The sequence below is a fragment of the Ambystoma mexicanum genome, chromosome 2p, assembly GCF_040938575.1.
Source record: "Ambystoma mexicanum isolate Mex_15411 chromosome 2p, UKY_AmexF1_1, whole genome shotgun sequence".
Classification (NCBI taxonomy): Eukaryota; Metazoa; Chordata; class Amphibia; order Caudata; family Ambystomatidae; genus Ambystoma; species Ambystoma mexicanum.
Window position 1 is genome coordinate 1,423,913,231 of NC_090923.1, and position 15,771 is coordinate 1,423,929,001.

Here is a 15,771-nt window from a genome sequence, read left to right on the forward strand (position 1 = left end):
GGTTGGTCAAGGGAAGGCCATGTATCCTGGTTATATTTCGCAGATTTTTAAATTTCTATCTATTTTCCAGTAGAGTACAAAATAGTGCTATGTTCATTGGTCTCATTGGTATTGACTTCAGTTTCCATTGCTATGCTATCAATAGATCTATTTATTTTCATCTGTGACTATTGTGATTGAATTGCATCCTTCGGGGGTCCAGTCAATAATGTTAGCATGTTTCCTTCTCGTGCAAGACAGAACATCCAAGGGACGAGTCACATGTTCAGATTTCAGTCACATCAATTATACATTTCTGCAACTTATGCAAATACTAAGCAGCACATAATGAACTGGTATAGTTCCTGCGACCAAAACAAACCTTGCATTGATCATTGTATGATTCATTTACTTTTGTATCAAATCTTTACTCTTGAAGATTGTATAATAATGTCGATATTTACTTTTCAGATTCATCAACAATGCCTGCCTGTTCGATTAGCGGTTGCCCTTCGAAGACCCATGCGAAATCTGAAGGAACTACAATGCATGTATTCCCGAAAACTGTTGATCGAATAAGAGAATGGGTCAGACATTGCGGATATCCACTGGATGAGCTGGAAAGTAGAGTCCAACAAGTCTTAGAGGACAAGAGGGGTGATCGATACCGCATCTGCAGCCGGCACTTTTCCTTGGACATGTACACAACTTCTTGGGTAACAAAGAAGAATAAACGGCGAACGACACGGAAATTGCGCGAAAACGCTATTCCCACTCTATTCGTCCACATTCCGCCACCGGTGAGTCAAGTGTCCGGATTTAGCTTTAGGCCTTGCGGTGGTGTGTAGCCGAATGGATTAATAGATATTGTAGGTGTTCTATCCCTTGTAATAATTTCGATATTGATATGAGTGTATACTTTTTTGAATAATGACATTTATCAATATATTCTTTTTCGATTTCATAACCCACAAACGCAATGTATATATATATGGGGAGAGGGAACTGTGCTGTATTGAGCATGTTTCAGGTATTCTGTCGGCTTACATGGCTATTTTTAATATTGGCATTTCATTATCAATCATTAATTGACCTTTACAACTTCTTGACTATCCCTTGAATCTGAAGCAAGAACATTCTACATCCTTGACGTGGTCGCAGTTATCAACCACTTCTAGCGCGTATCAGGTAATCTTACTAGGCTAATCCGCTACAGACTTGTTTTATGCATGTCAAGTAATAGTTTTATTCTATCGTGTAATTATTTTACAGAATGTTTGTTTACTGCTTTCCAATTAATATACACCTTAGTTATCGTTCACTGGTGTTTGTTTTCAGTTATAATTAGTGTTATCCATACTAATGCAAGTACTGTCTTTCAGGGAGATGCTGAAGCGTCCGCCACATCTACAACGTTTCTAGATGTTCCTCACCAGCAGGAGGTATGGATACTGACAGCTCCATCGAGCGTCATCATCAGAGCTGGAATTCTTGTCGTTTGATTGTTCTACACAATGTTTCATTCGTGGTTAGCCGTTGATATGTACCTGTGCTGTCGACCCCAGGTGTATTTTATGTTTTCGCAATTGTAATCCTCACTAATGCAAGTACTATGTTTCAGGCAGTTGATGGAGCGTCAACCCCTGCACTTGATGCAGAGCCTGACATTCAAGTATACGAATCGGCGCAACAGCTTTCGGAAGTGCGCACTACATTTGCAACATCCATAGATATTCTTCAGCAGCACGAGGTATGGATAATGACAGCTCCATCATGCGTGATCGTATAACGTGATTCCATTTGCTATACTTTCTTCCCTATTAACGCAAGTGCTGTGTTTCAGGGAGACGACGGAGCTTCCACCACAATCAAAACATCTCATTTAGATGATGCAGATGTAAAGGAATCGTTGAAATAAGTCGATGAAATGTGATCATATTTGGATTTTCCTTGATTCTTTTGGACAATGCATCTTTCGCGGTTATCTCCTTATATGTACCTGTGCGTTCGACCACAAGTGTGTGTTATGTTTCCAATATTGAAAACCATACTAATCCAAGTGCTGTGTTTCAGGGAGACGACGGAGCTTCCACCACAATCACAACATCTCATTTAGATGATGCAGATGTAAAGGAATCGTTGAAATAAGTCGATGAAATGTGATCATATTTGGATTTTCCTTCATTCTTTTGGACAATGCATCATTTGCGGTTATCTCTTTATATGTACCTGTGCCGTCGACCCCAAGTGTGTGTTGTGTTTCCAATATTGAAAAGCATACTAATGCAAGTACTGTGTTTCAGGGAGATGCGGATGCCTCCTCTCTAATACAACCATTCATGGCAGTCCATGCAGAGCCAGAGGTATGGATACTGACAGTTCCATCGAAATAGATCATCACTGGTCGAATACTTGTCCTTTGATTGTTGCACACAATGTTTAAAATCGTATTTGGCTATTGAGATGTACCTGTGTGTTCGTCCTCACATGTGTTTTATGCTAACAATATTTTGATACATAGTAATGAAAGTACTATGTTTCAGGGAGACGATGGAGCCTCATTCCGTGCTGTCTATGCGGATACAGAAAATATAGTCCTTGCAGCGCAAGAGGAAGGGAGGACATGCGGAAACGAATCGGAGCTACAGCGTGCAGATGTTGAAGGTCGAGTCAAAAAAGTTGCAAAGAAAAAAAACCAAAAAAAGGTTAGTTACAGTTAATAACTTTAAAAAAAATTTGGTGGTGGGGACTATTTTATGTTTTTTTCTAGTCAATTCTACTACACTCCATCTTGTGTTTAAACTGAACATCCCTTTTCCAATCTCTCCTCCAGTTACCCGTGAGCGTCAGAACTATACACACACACACACAGACAGTGAAGCGAATGAGAGATGTGGCTTGCCAGACCATGTACACTATGGAGGAACTATTAATTGAGGCGAGGCGTGTTCAGGCTCGAGATGTTCATGTCCAATGGCCAGAACATGAATTAACTGTGTTTGGAGACTACAGCAAAGTTGCATTGGACCATAGCTACAGTGCGACCGGACCACCACAAGAAGATGTTATTGAATGTATTGAAGATAGCTCTGAAGTAGTTGCAGATCAATTTACACAATCTACACCCACCAAAAAATTGCCACCAAAAAACATGTCGACATTGTTGTTTCTCCCATCAATGTTGAATTAGCAGATGTTGAAATGAGAGAGAATGAACCAGCCGCAGCATCCATAGACGCAACAATACTTGATAGCAGCGATATTACTTTCCAATGTGTTGAAATCTCCACAACGTCAAAGGCCGAAACAACGTTGACGCAGGATGACAGTCTAATGAAAGAGAGCAAATACATTGTATTCGACAGTTGTTTGATGGAAATTATAAGTATGCTGAAATGTGTGCGTTCCATTAGAGGGAATGTATGTGGGAAGCCATTGATTAATGTGACTCGTCAAATAAAAGGCAGTAACGTCAAAATAAATGCCGCCTGTAGATTAAATCATAGGTTCTCATGGTCTGCACAACCAATGCTGGGGAAAATGCCAGCAGGCAATCTACTGTGTGCAGCTGCATCACTTTTTAGTGGCTCCAGTTTTAGAAAGTTAGAGGCTTTCTTTCAGTTTGTGGGACTCCATTTCATTTCTAAAGCGCTGTACTACACATACCAACGTGATTATCTGTTTCCGGCCATTAGTGATGCTTGGAAAATTGAACAAGTACATTCGAAGGCAAACGATTCAGGCTAGCCGGCGATGGACAGTGCGATAGCCCTGGATTTTCTGCCAAGTACTGCACCTACCACTTTCAGGACATGGATAGTAAGAAAATTGTGAGTTCGGAGGTCGTGCAGGTAACACAATGTACATCCTCAGTGGCCATGGAGAAACTAGGATTTATAAAATCAGTGGAACATCTACAATCGCGGGGGATGCACATCGATCGACCTCATAGCCACGGATAGACATGTTTTAATTGCCAAGACAATGAGAGAGCAGTTCCCACATATTAAACATCAATTTGACGTATGGCATCTTGCTAAATCAATCAATAAGAAAATCTCGGCTGCAGGAAAAAAAAAAGATTTTGAAAGTATTTTGCAGTGGTCACATTCTATCACCAACCATCTTTGGTGGAGCTCAAAAACTTGTGAGGGGTCAGTGGAAATACTACTTGAAAAATGGCGGTCACTGATGCACCACTGTACCAACGTTCACAGCTGGACAGCAAATGAACATTTCCACCAATGTGAACATGGCCCTTTATCCCCAGAGGAGGCACGGAAGAAGAAGTGGTTGATTCCATCTTCACCGACACACAAAGCCATTGAGAAGATTGTTTTCGACAAAACTCTATCAAGAGATTTGAGAGGACTGACAGAATTCTGTCACACAGGAGATTTGGAGGTGTTCCACAATATGTGCCTAAAGTACAAGCCAAAGCGCTTGCATTTTAGCTTTCGGGCATGAAACATCACACTCTACTAGCGGTCTTGGCCCATAACAGCAATGTCGGATGTGAACAATCTAGGACTAGGGGTAAAGTAAGGATGCCTCGCTACACTAAGGTGTTTTCAAAACGAAGTAAGCAATGGGTGATCAAACCAGTCTATGATGAAATGCAGTTTGACTTTGTGAAAGGCCTTATTGTTGCTGTGTTAGAGAAGCACAGATATGGAATTTTGGACGTTTCTGTACAGAGCAGTGATCCATTGCCACCAAACATTGCGACTGTGCCATGCCCACCCGATGCACAGCTGATTGTGAAGTACAAATCCCGGTTTAAATAATTGCAATACGATTGTCTTTTTGTAAATAAATGTTATTGTACAGTGTACCTGTAAACCTAACCCCTAACTTCACCATCATGGGTGGCGAACAAGCTGGGTGTCATCTTTGAATTCTCTCTATTCACCTCACATATGTGTATGTATATATTTTTCTCATGTCTCATCTCATGTAAATGTTAATGCTGCGCACTGTTAACGGAGGGGAGGCTTGCGTATTGCAAATAATAAAACAAACAAACAATAAATCTCACTTTTAACTCAACTCCTGTGGTACTTTATACTTTCCCTGACCTTCCGCCAATAATTAAATGTCTCAATTTGGGCTGCAAAGCTCGCAGACAACAGTGACAAAATTGGGGCACTTAGAACGCGCCAGCCAAGCGGGCCGTGGCATTTGGGAGAGAAGCCAGTTCCCATTTGCACATTGAGGCGCACTATATAGACGGATTCTAAACTTCAAGTTCTCATAGATGCCTATACTACGTGATGTTGCAAATAAAGAATGCGAAGGACAGCGCCCAGATGTGGCCCACAAGTCGCACTGGAAGTATAAGGGTCTATTGTTTTTTGACCTTGAGACAGGGACCATGCCGAAAGAACTACATTTGAAGGGAGTGTGCAATAACGTAAGAGACGATAAGGCAGAAAATTCAGAAACTAGACCGAGTTTCAGTTTTAGGTCAGTATACGAAAAATCATTGTTAAGAGCACGGTCCGTTTTACAGACTGCATTACGAAGAGACACAATGGAAATTTCAAATATAATGTAAGTAAATCTTTACACGCTTTTATACCGGAATGAAGATTTAATGAATGGATGCATGAATAAATGAATGAATGAAGAGCTAGGAAAAGCAAGTAAAACGTGTTCGTATTGGGCACATGGGCATGCAGGTCCACTGGTCTCACCGATCTCGGTCCTTGGCCCAGCCACTTTTCCCTGCACTGCCTACCTGCACTACGGGACTGTCTCTGTATCCTTCAGCCCCTTCTCCCGGCATTTACCTTGCACTTGCCACCAGCTGGCCCTATTATTTAATTTGTATTCAACTAACTAAGCCCTTCCCCATGCGCGATCAGAAAGACACTTGGCCTAGTAGGATCGTTGTCTGTCGGCCCTTGTTCCCCACCTGCCTCGTCACGCCTAGAAACACTTGAGTATAGGCGCGTTACAAATGCCATATCATATATCATATCATTCCTCACGCATGTAGACTAACTGTCGTTTATCATTGTGTGTTTGCCTCGATTTATCTTGTTACTTTTCGCATTGATTTTAGAGACAAACATACTCCATTGAACTATCCTTGCAAGCAAATAGTTTCTGATCGGCCGTAATAAATAAAATGAGTAATATTAATGAAGTTCGGCTAGCGAGACTAATTATCATTTTTTTGTTTTCAAAACAGGTATTTGATCCCTTTCTGCCACTGCCATCTGTTTGAGACACCGGCGGATGGATTCTTCAGCAGACACCTGCAGCTTCGTGTCAACAACTGGAGCACGATCACCATATTATGGGACGGTCGCCAAGGGCCCACATGCCCCTACGCTGTACTAGTGGCTAGAAGCAACATAACAACCTTTAGGCTGGACTAGTGCCTATTTGATGGAACAGCCTTGCGGTTCACCGCGCTTCCAAAGTGATTCTTTTTACGAAAGTGAACACCCTGTCTACCATAAAGGAACAGCGCGTGACTCAAGATGAAACGGAACAGTTATTGCGGATACAGATAAAAGAAAATAAATGGCTTCCGGAGTTCATATGGCAATTGCTGAATATTCTCTAAACATTTAATGTCAAATAAATGTACTTTACCAAATGTACCGTGTTGCTATTTCATTGTAAAGTACAGTTTCATATTCCGAATTGTGGCGCGCTGTGTTGTGAGTTGATCTGTGTTGGTTTCCGGGTTCTGTGTGGAGTCGCGCAGAAGACGACTGGGCGCGTTTGCCTACGCAGCACAGTAACGTTACGGGGAGAGGCGGGGCATATGAATGTTTTGATAATGTCAGGCTCAGGGGCGGGGGAATTGATTTAGTGCCGCAAAAGCAGGTCAGCCAGGGCGATCGGGGAAAAGATAGGATTATCAGAAAATGGCGGCTCCCTGGTGCTTGTTTTCGCGTGCGTTTAATGGACGAAAACTCGGGTAAGGTCCATAGGAAAGTTTTCTAAAATCGAGCCACTTAGGCTTAAAAAAACATGGCCGACCCGTTGGGACAATAAAAAATTTTACTAGACCATGCCTTTAACATAATTTTAATCAAGCTTTCTTTAAAACGGCAATTTGTTGTAACAATGTACATATACTTTAAAATTACTTTTCAGAATCAAAAACAAGTTAGTGGATAATCTATGGATATGCTTCATACACAATTCCTACACCCTGAGGTGACTTCAATCACAAGGACAGTAATGGCATTTATATAGCACACTAGTATACTTTGTAGATTGAGGTTTCTGAAAGGAAAGCTTAGGGAAAGAAAACAGTTAGACAGTGTCTCAGTAAATGTGAGGACAGCTAAATCCTCCAATGAAGTCTAGATAAGCCTTTCCCAGAAGTAACAGTATACAACAAGCTACCACCTATGAGGTACAAACAGTATCAAAGTCAATAGACTAGAATAGTGCCTTCAGGGAGCCAGGACAGCCAAAGTCATTTGGGACACAGTCTATGGATCGGATGCACTTCTGGATCAAAGTTTTGCACAAGGTTAAAATCACTTGTAGGGTCACAAGCTATGAGAAGAGAGTTGAAATCAACTCGTAAAAAGGTAAGCCAATGGAATTCCCAAGTGAGAAGAGTGCGGCTAAAGGCAACAGGGTAAGTACCCCAAGCCTAGACGGTACCTCTGATTTGAAGAAGAGTGCTCCAGCTGGATTCCGTCTTGCTACAGTGGTGCAGACCCTGGTCCTGAGCCTCAGTCGTGGGGACAAGAGGGAGTACGTCTGGAGGGCTCCTGCGGCAGTACCCGGGAGGTCGCCGGAAGCTACAGGCTCTTTTTGGTTCAGGGGCACTTTGTGGTTTCAGCGCTTAGCAAACAGCACTGATGCTGTTCCCGGACACCGGTTGGACTCTCTTCGCTCCCTCGGTCCTGCACTCTGATGAGGGGACTCTGTATCTGGAGGTCCTGCTTCGGGATGGTCCTTCAAAGTCTCCTGTAGCTTCAGGCTGGATTAATTCCGCGGCAGACGCTGCACTCGACTACGGACACTCGACCACTGGCATTGGGCTTCCAAAGCAACGGACAGGCACAGCAAGTCGGGGGTGGTGGTCCAGTGGAGTTCGTCTCGGGGTTAGTTGGTCCCACTAACCCAAGGGGAGAAGTCGTTCCGTCCTGAGCTGCTCTGTCAAGGTGAAAAAGGAGTTCAGCACAGCACCGGGCAATTCAAAGGTCTAGGAGGTTGCAGCAAGCTTCGTTCACGGTTTCTTCTTTGGGTGTTTCTCCCAGTGGTCGACTCTAGTCCCAAAACCCTAACCTTTTAAGCAGGTTTCGGCCATTCACGTGCAGCCTAGGTTGTCAATCACACAGCAGGGTGGCTGCCCTGCAACGTCAGACATCGGACAGCCATCCAGCCAATCAGGACAAGTTGCATTCAGGCATTCCTAGAGACAAAGGACAGGGGTGTTTCGGGACCCTACCTCACATCCTGTCCTCCCAGACACACTGGAGCCAGCGGTGGGCTTCAGGGCTGAAGCCCGCCAAAGGCAAGACAAAAAAAGGGCTCAAATCCGTCCCAACGCACAGAGTAACACCCAAGAAAGACCTCACAAACAGAAAATGGTGAAAAAAAGAAGACCGTGCCATTTTGACAAAATGGTCACCCATGGGTGCTGTACTGCAGCAGAGGGTTCAGCCTGCGATAGAAAAGCACAATGGTAGGAAAAAGTAAAGCACTGCCACCAGCCATTTAAAGGGTAACATAAATATGTTACATGGGAAAGTAGGATAAGGGGCTACTAGGTAACCCGCCCCCAGCACTCCACATAAGATGGTGTGTGCTGGACCTACTAAGACAAAAGGTAAGCAAAGTCAATTTCGCTTTTCTATTCTTGGGAACCGTAGTTCACACAAGAAAAGGTATTTAAATCTTTTGAGAAATCTAAAGGAATTCTCTGTGGTACTGCACTGAGGGTGCTGTGTGTCACCATACAAAAAGCAGATGCCTATGGCGTTTGTCGACTCCAAAAACAGCGAAAACACACAATCCAAATCAGGTAAAAACACATGAGAGTGAGAAAAATGTCTCACTCACTCCAGGTTTAAAATTAAAAAGTCCTGCGTCCAGCAAAAGAGCTGGGGGTCTCCAAGGTTGAAGGGAATTAGCAAAGAAATGTAAATTCTCTATAACAAGAGGTAGAAATCACATCTCCCCAAGAGATTCTGGAAGTAGGAGGGAATCTCTCTAAAGTGGAACTTGACAAGTGTTCGTGAATTTCTAGCTAGGCTTTTTCCTGGGAATAACGAACACAATTAACTACCCATTTGAAACATGTGGGAAGTGGAACATGTTAATTGTGCAATTTATCACCATGTGCAATACTCTGTGCAATCTACCACCACTGGTGCAGAAATGGAATTCAATACTGATGTAATAAAGGCTGCCAAGATAGTTTAATTAGGTGCCATGTCAGTGCTCCCCAAAGAGGTTTTGCTAAAGGCGAAAGATCTGGCTTTGTATATCTTAAGGGTACCCATTTTTTGTGAAGCTCCCAAGGTTGGAGGGGCAGGAAGCATTTCTAAAGCCATACCCATTTGTTTTGCCAATGCTTGGTGTTAGTAAAGATTTTCTTTTTGCTGCTTTCCTCCCATAGACCTCTATAGGACACATTTGTTCTTGCTTTATTTTTCAACTCTGTCCTGACTTTTTGGAGATGGGTAAAGCCTTCTGCTTTACTTCCATTGCCCAATTACTCATTCTTATGGGGAAACTGACTAGTCCCAAAGACCATCAATACTGAGAGACTGTCGCAGAATTCCTTGCCTTGTTACAAATGCACACACCACCCTACAGTGAGGTCCAGTTGGGCTACTTTGTATCATCATATCTTTTTATGCAATGGCTTTTTGGTTACTTTTACAATGTACCCAAGACAAGGTGGTCACAGGAGTGATATTTTTAGTTTTTTGAACATTGTACTTGCGCACTTTTGCATTTACCATGAATGGCAACTAAAGGTTGCTAGCATCTTAAGATGGCAGTGTCAGAAGATTTTTCGCTTGGTCTTTGGGCATGTTGTGCATTTGCCTTCTTCCCGCCTCATCAGGTCAGAAAAGGCCTTATATGGAATTCCCATTGCCAGGGAAGCTGTGGCTTTCACAAGCTAAGGGGCTGTTTGCATATGTGGCCAGAGGAGGGGGCTGGGACATCTAGCCCCAAGCCACATCCCTGGAGCCTGAATGTCACTTACTGGCAGATATTGTGGCCAGTGGCTAGCATTGTGGATAACCACTGACAGTTTGAATGGTGCAGATTCTTACCATTGGAGGGCTTGGGTGAGCTCCCAGTCCAAATCCTAGATAAAAGGAGGACTCCTGCAACCATTTGAGAGTTCATCATCGTTGGAGCAAAGACCTCTACAGAGAAGTGCAGCCCGCTGATGATCAGAGGACAACCCCTTAAGCAGACCAGCATCGACTTCAGTGCTGTCCTGGGGAAGCCCTGCCACTCTGTCCTGATCTCAAGGAGGCCCTCATCAGTGCTTCAACCCCATGACCCCTGCACGAGGATCCGTGCCTTCGGAAGTGTCCCTTGGCTAACCAGCTCTCTCCAGAGTTACCTCACTGCAGCAGTTGCTGTTCCGAGTGCACCCTTGGAATTTGGAGGATATTCAACTTGTATAACAAGAAACGTGGTCCTGCATTTTTAGCCTTCTTGCATCAACAGGCGTGCTGTGCCTTCTCCCTTGTTCGTCCATTGAAGTTTGCCTGTCGACACCTGATCCTGGCAACTCCAGTTGCAATTATTCTTTCTCGTTCACTGAAAATGTCCTGAGGTGGTCTGCTCGCAGAAGTTTTAATCTTTCCTTTGTTTAGATGTTCTACTGGAAGCTGTTTAGCAGTGCTTGGGAATCTCCTCTGCTGACCGAAACTAAATCCCACGTCCGAAAGTGACTTCTGCACACACACACCCCCTAGGCCTTCCTTAATGGGAACAAGCACAGAAGACATGTATATCCCAAATGGAATCCGAACCTCTGCAGGGGTCTCTGGAGAAATCAGAGTCAGGGCGGCAAGTTCTCATACATGTTTCTGCCCCCCTCCCTGTCCTCCATAGGATTTCATGGGAGTAAAGTACTCTTCCCCAAATCACTCTTTCCGGACTTTGGTCAGAGAACCTGGTCCTGGGTCTATCCTAAGGACTGGGATTGAGTGAGTTGACTTACGTGAACTTGATCTAACTTCTTGACTCTTATTAATCATAACCACTGGTATCGCCAATCTCTTAATAAGCAGAAGTATATATCAACAATATCGGACTAGAAGTTTTTATCTGCTTAGTGTTTAATCTAACAGCCTATTGAATCATTTTATATTTTTGTACTGACCTGTATAACTGGAATTATTGGTGTTCTGCTCCAGGGAGCTGGGAGGATAGCTCAGGGCCAACACGTTTGTCTTGGAAGCAAGCGAACGCAGATTAACGTAGGTACAAATCCCGGTCCTGGACTGGTCTCCGGTATTAAGCACGTTATAAAATATTACGTAACTCTGTGTGGACTCATTGTAGCCCTAGACCACTCGCATACATCTCCCGAGTCCAAGCTTTGCCGCTCTGCTACCTTACCTGACTGGGTTGGTTAGGTTTCAGTGTCTTGTACAACATAATAGGCTGGCCTCCCAAAAGTCAGCCGCAGGGTTGATTTTGGGAATCCAGCTTAAAATTTGATATTGTAAATATGCCACTGAGGGGAATTTCCAATGCTTTCACTTCATAATATTTGCTGGACTGTCAAGGTACCGGTTTGCTCTGCAGCTTTGTATTTCATTTTCTCTAACCAGCAGGTCTCAGGCCTACTCAAGAAATCAAGTCTCATTGACATACTCATAACGCACTGTTTGGATGAGACCCTGCTTACTTTGTGTACATCAGCTTACATTTTCCTCACAGAACTGTATAACTAAGGGTGCATTTCAGTGGATGGACAGCAGTAGGCGAATAAACAATCACTAACAGTATTTTTCATCGGTCTTCTTGTTTTCAGAACAAACATCACGGGCATGGCTAGATCTACGGCTGCCATTATAAACTATCAAGAACTGTCGACTGCAGGCCGCTTTTCAGTCTTCAGGTGACATGATCTCTGTAAATAAACATGGGGCTCTGATGACTCCTACTCATCCATAAGCATAGTGATACAATGGAACTGAAGATGAACCTTGAATGCTATTGTACAAGGATCTTTTGAATAGGTCTTCTTTCCATTTCTCTTTGCTTATTTCTATTCTTTTCTTTAGTCCAGCTCATTCTTTAAATCTCCGTTTTTAATCTTTCCTTGTATTAGTCATTCTTTCTCTCTGTCCATGCATCCATCTGTTTACTCTATCCCTCTAAAGCACTGGTTTTGTGATACTGGTCAAATAACGCGTTAACAGAATAAGCAAAATAAAATGCGTTAGGCAATGTTTGTATGTAGTACCCTCGGGGAACACTACAAACAACTATGACTACAGGTATAGGCAACTCAACCTTTGGTATAAGCTTGTACTACACAGTTTGGGTAGCGTGTTGAACAGCCAGGCTTATCTCAAGGGGGGGGGAAATGTGAGCAGTAGTGGAGTTACACAAAGATTCACAGTTACAGGTATTCAAATAAACTCTTACACTCAAGGTTTCTTGCATAAACAATTATTAATTTCAGTCAGTTATAAAGCCTTCTTTAGAAGGGAGCAATATGCTAGTAACACACAAATACACTTCAATACTGTACACTTCAAGTTTCTGAAATAGTTAAGACCCTTTTGGGATGGCCCACAGACACAACCTACACCCACAGGTGACTTCAATAACTAGGGTGCTGGGGAAATTAATACCTTACTGTTGGCATTCAGAATACTTTTCAGATATTGGTAAAAGGCAAAGGTTATTAGAACACAAGCGATCACAAATATTCTTAAGAGGCAAATACTTTCAGATCCCTAAAGAAGAGTCATACAATGCAATAGGCTAAGCCAAAGCCAATGGGCAAAAGTCTTGTATAGGATGAAGCACTTCTGGTAAGTAAATGGAAAAGTCTTTGCACAAGTTCTTAGGAGTCTTTGATGAAAAGAAGAAGAATCAAATGTAGGGCCATAAGCCGATTAGGCTTACGAGTTGTAGAAGTTTCAAAGCAACTCTACATTAAGAGGCACGTTCTCTTTAGCTTGTTTTACAGTACCTTGGAAATGAAGAAAATATGCAGCTGATGACTTCTGTTCCTGTGTAGCTCTGCAGATCTCACTGTTCCTGGGCCTCAGTCGTGAGGACAAGAGGGAGGATGTTGGGGACTCCTGCAATGCACTGGGACTGTCAAAACTGGCAACCGGCAAACTTCACTTTCAGTGGCTGTTTCGAGTTTCAGCTCTTTGCGACTACTGCAAATAGCTACAGTGCGGTTCCGGGCTGTTGAGGTGGACCTTCCTTGCTTCTGGGTTCCTGCACTCTGTTGAGGGGGCTCAGGCTCGGTCAGTCCTGCTTCATGGGAGTCCGGAGGATCGTCCAACAGCTCTAAGCCAGCTTAAAAGCAACACACACATTCTGGTGTTCCTCTCTCTGGCTAAATGGTTTCCAGCAGCACTCTGTGGAAATTCAACCAGCTCCGAGATAAATGTCAAGGTGGCTTACTTTGGAGTTGATTGGTCCCACCAACTCAAGGGGAGAAGTCGTCCTTGCATGGGCTTCTCGGTCGATGCGAACTTGGCGATTTGGCACTGCAGCAGGGCTTCACCAGGCAAACCAACGGTCCAGGAGTTGCAGCACGCGTCCTCTTCAAGCTCTTCTTCGGTTCATTCGTCCAGTGGTCAACTCTGCCTTCCAAGCCAAAAGACTTGCCTTTTATTCAGTTCTCTCCCATTCATTCCAGCCTAGCTGTCACTTTCCCAGCAGGGTGGCTGTCCTTGCCGGACAGTTAGCTAGCCAATCATCACAGAGTGCATCAGTTTCGGGGACCCCCTCACTTTCTGCCTACCCCAGACACTTTGGAGCCACTCCTGAAGCCCAAGGCAAAATGAACAAAGAGACCAAACCTGGTTTGCCACGCAGAGAAAATCTCTAGAAGGACCTTTCCACAAAGAACTGTTGAAAAAAGATGATCAGGGACCATTTTGTCAAAGATTGCTCTGCGCTATTTTGAAAAAGATGGCTCCCGCGGTTGCTTTACCGGGGCCGTGAACGCAGCCCGCAGTAAAGATATACCATGGTAGCTCGAACAAAACCACTGCCACCAGCCATCCAGTGAGGAAAGGGCAACATAAAAATGTTACATGATGGTTGGACACAGGGGATACCAAGTAACCCCCCCCAGCACGCTATTGTAAGATAGTGTGTGCTGGGTCTAGAAAGTTACAATGGTAAGTAAAGTCAATTTCACTTTACTGCTCTGGGAAACAGTAGTTTATCCCAGAGAAGGTATTTAAACCTTTGGGAAAGCTGGAAGACTTTCCTGTGTCACTGCACTGAAGTTGCTGTGTGACACAATGTAAAAGAAGATGCCTATGAAGTTTGTCGGACTCCATAACCAAAAGAAACACAGAGGTAAAATTCACACAAAAATACATGAGAGAGTGGGAAAATGGGTCACGCGCTCTCCAGGTTAAAAAAATCAAGTCCTCAAAATCCAGCAAAGTTGCTGGGGGTCTCCAAGGTGAAGGGAATTAGCACATTTTTGAGAATTCTCACTAACACAATGCCTTTTTGATATACGATGCAAAATAAATAACCTTTTCCGTTTGTCATAATGCAGCCAATGCAGGTGTTTGACTTACTCCTGCCTTCCTGCACAATTCCAATGGCCCTGCCCTTCGTGCCCATTTTGAGCCACTTGAAAGTGCGCGTCCCACATTGTAGAAGCATCGAGGAGTCTCATTACTCCCCAGCCTTTCCAATCTAACTGAAGCAAAATGTATGTGCTGCAAATGTAATAATGTAAATATATGTACTTGATAGTTTGAAAACCTCAGAAAAAAAATTTAAAAAAAAACCGGTGAAACATTGAAAGTATAAAACATAGAATATAAAAACTAATGATGAAAAAAGACATGAAATAAAGGAAAGCAATAGAAGGCATGCACATGCTGTCAAACATAGCACTGCAAGTGGGCAGAAGGGGTGAATTATTTGCTTGCAACTCGCAGCTTTCCAGGACCCTTCATTGTACTGCCACCCATCATGGGTAGCTCTATGACCATCCTGCGACTCACCCGTGCTGTGACTTTGAAAGCATATTCCTTCTTGTGTGTTAAAGATCTGGAGATCCTGTAAACCACACTCTTCGCCGGTTTCCATCTTCATTAACATCTCAGGTGTGACAATTGAAGACTCTAATAGAAAGAAAATATTAGGTCACATCGCCACCATTTTATTTATTTAATTTTGCTTAAAAATGTATTCAACCATAACAATATAAAAGAAAACAATTTAAAAAGCAATTGTTCCAAATAGCAAAACATACAATTCATAAAATCACAATGGCATAAATGTCCTTACATTTTTATAAATAAAAATAAGACAGTAAAATCAACCACATACATTTTATCAATCCTAGTATTTTAAACCCAGTTAGAAATGGTTGAATTGCGGAAAAGGGTGAAAGGAATAATACAAATAAACACAATGCAAAGATTCAGGGAGAGGGCTGGCACAGTAAAGGACACATCCCATTCTATTATTTCTCATCCTTCACTTAAATACAGGCTATACAAAAAGTTCATAACTGCAACCACTAGGTTCGTTTGTTGGCCAGGGATACATTTTCTCCAGAGGCGTAGACAGGGTAGGGCCAGAGGGGCAAGGCTCACCCAAATT

General features: G+C 43.2%; 1 protein-coding gene across 2 annotated transcripts in view; it reads right to left on the reverse strand.

The window, feature by feature from the left end:
* The window catches only part of LOC138567578 (zinc finger and SCAN domain-containing protein 2-like), a 303,743-nt gene that overhangs the window by 172,795 nt on the left and 115,177 nt on the right, over positions 1-15,771 (reverse strand). For both annotated transcript variants that reach the window (XM_069645950.1, XM_069645949.1), the window contains exon 4: positions 15,168-15,287. In XM_069645950.1, the coding sequence (XP_069502051.1) occupies positions 15,168-15,287 (120 nt within the window). The remainder of the gene's footprint in view (positions 1-15,167; positions 15,288-15,771) is intronic.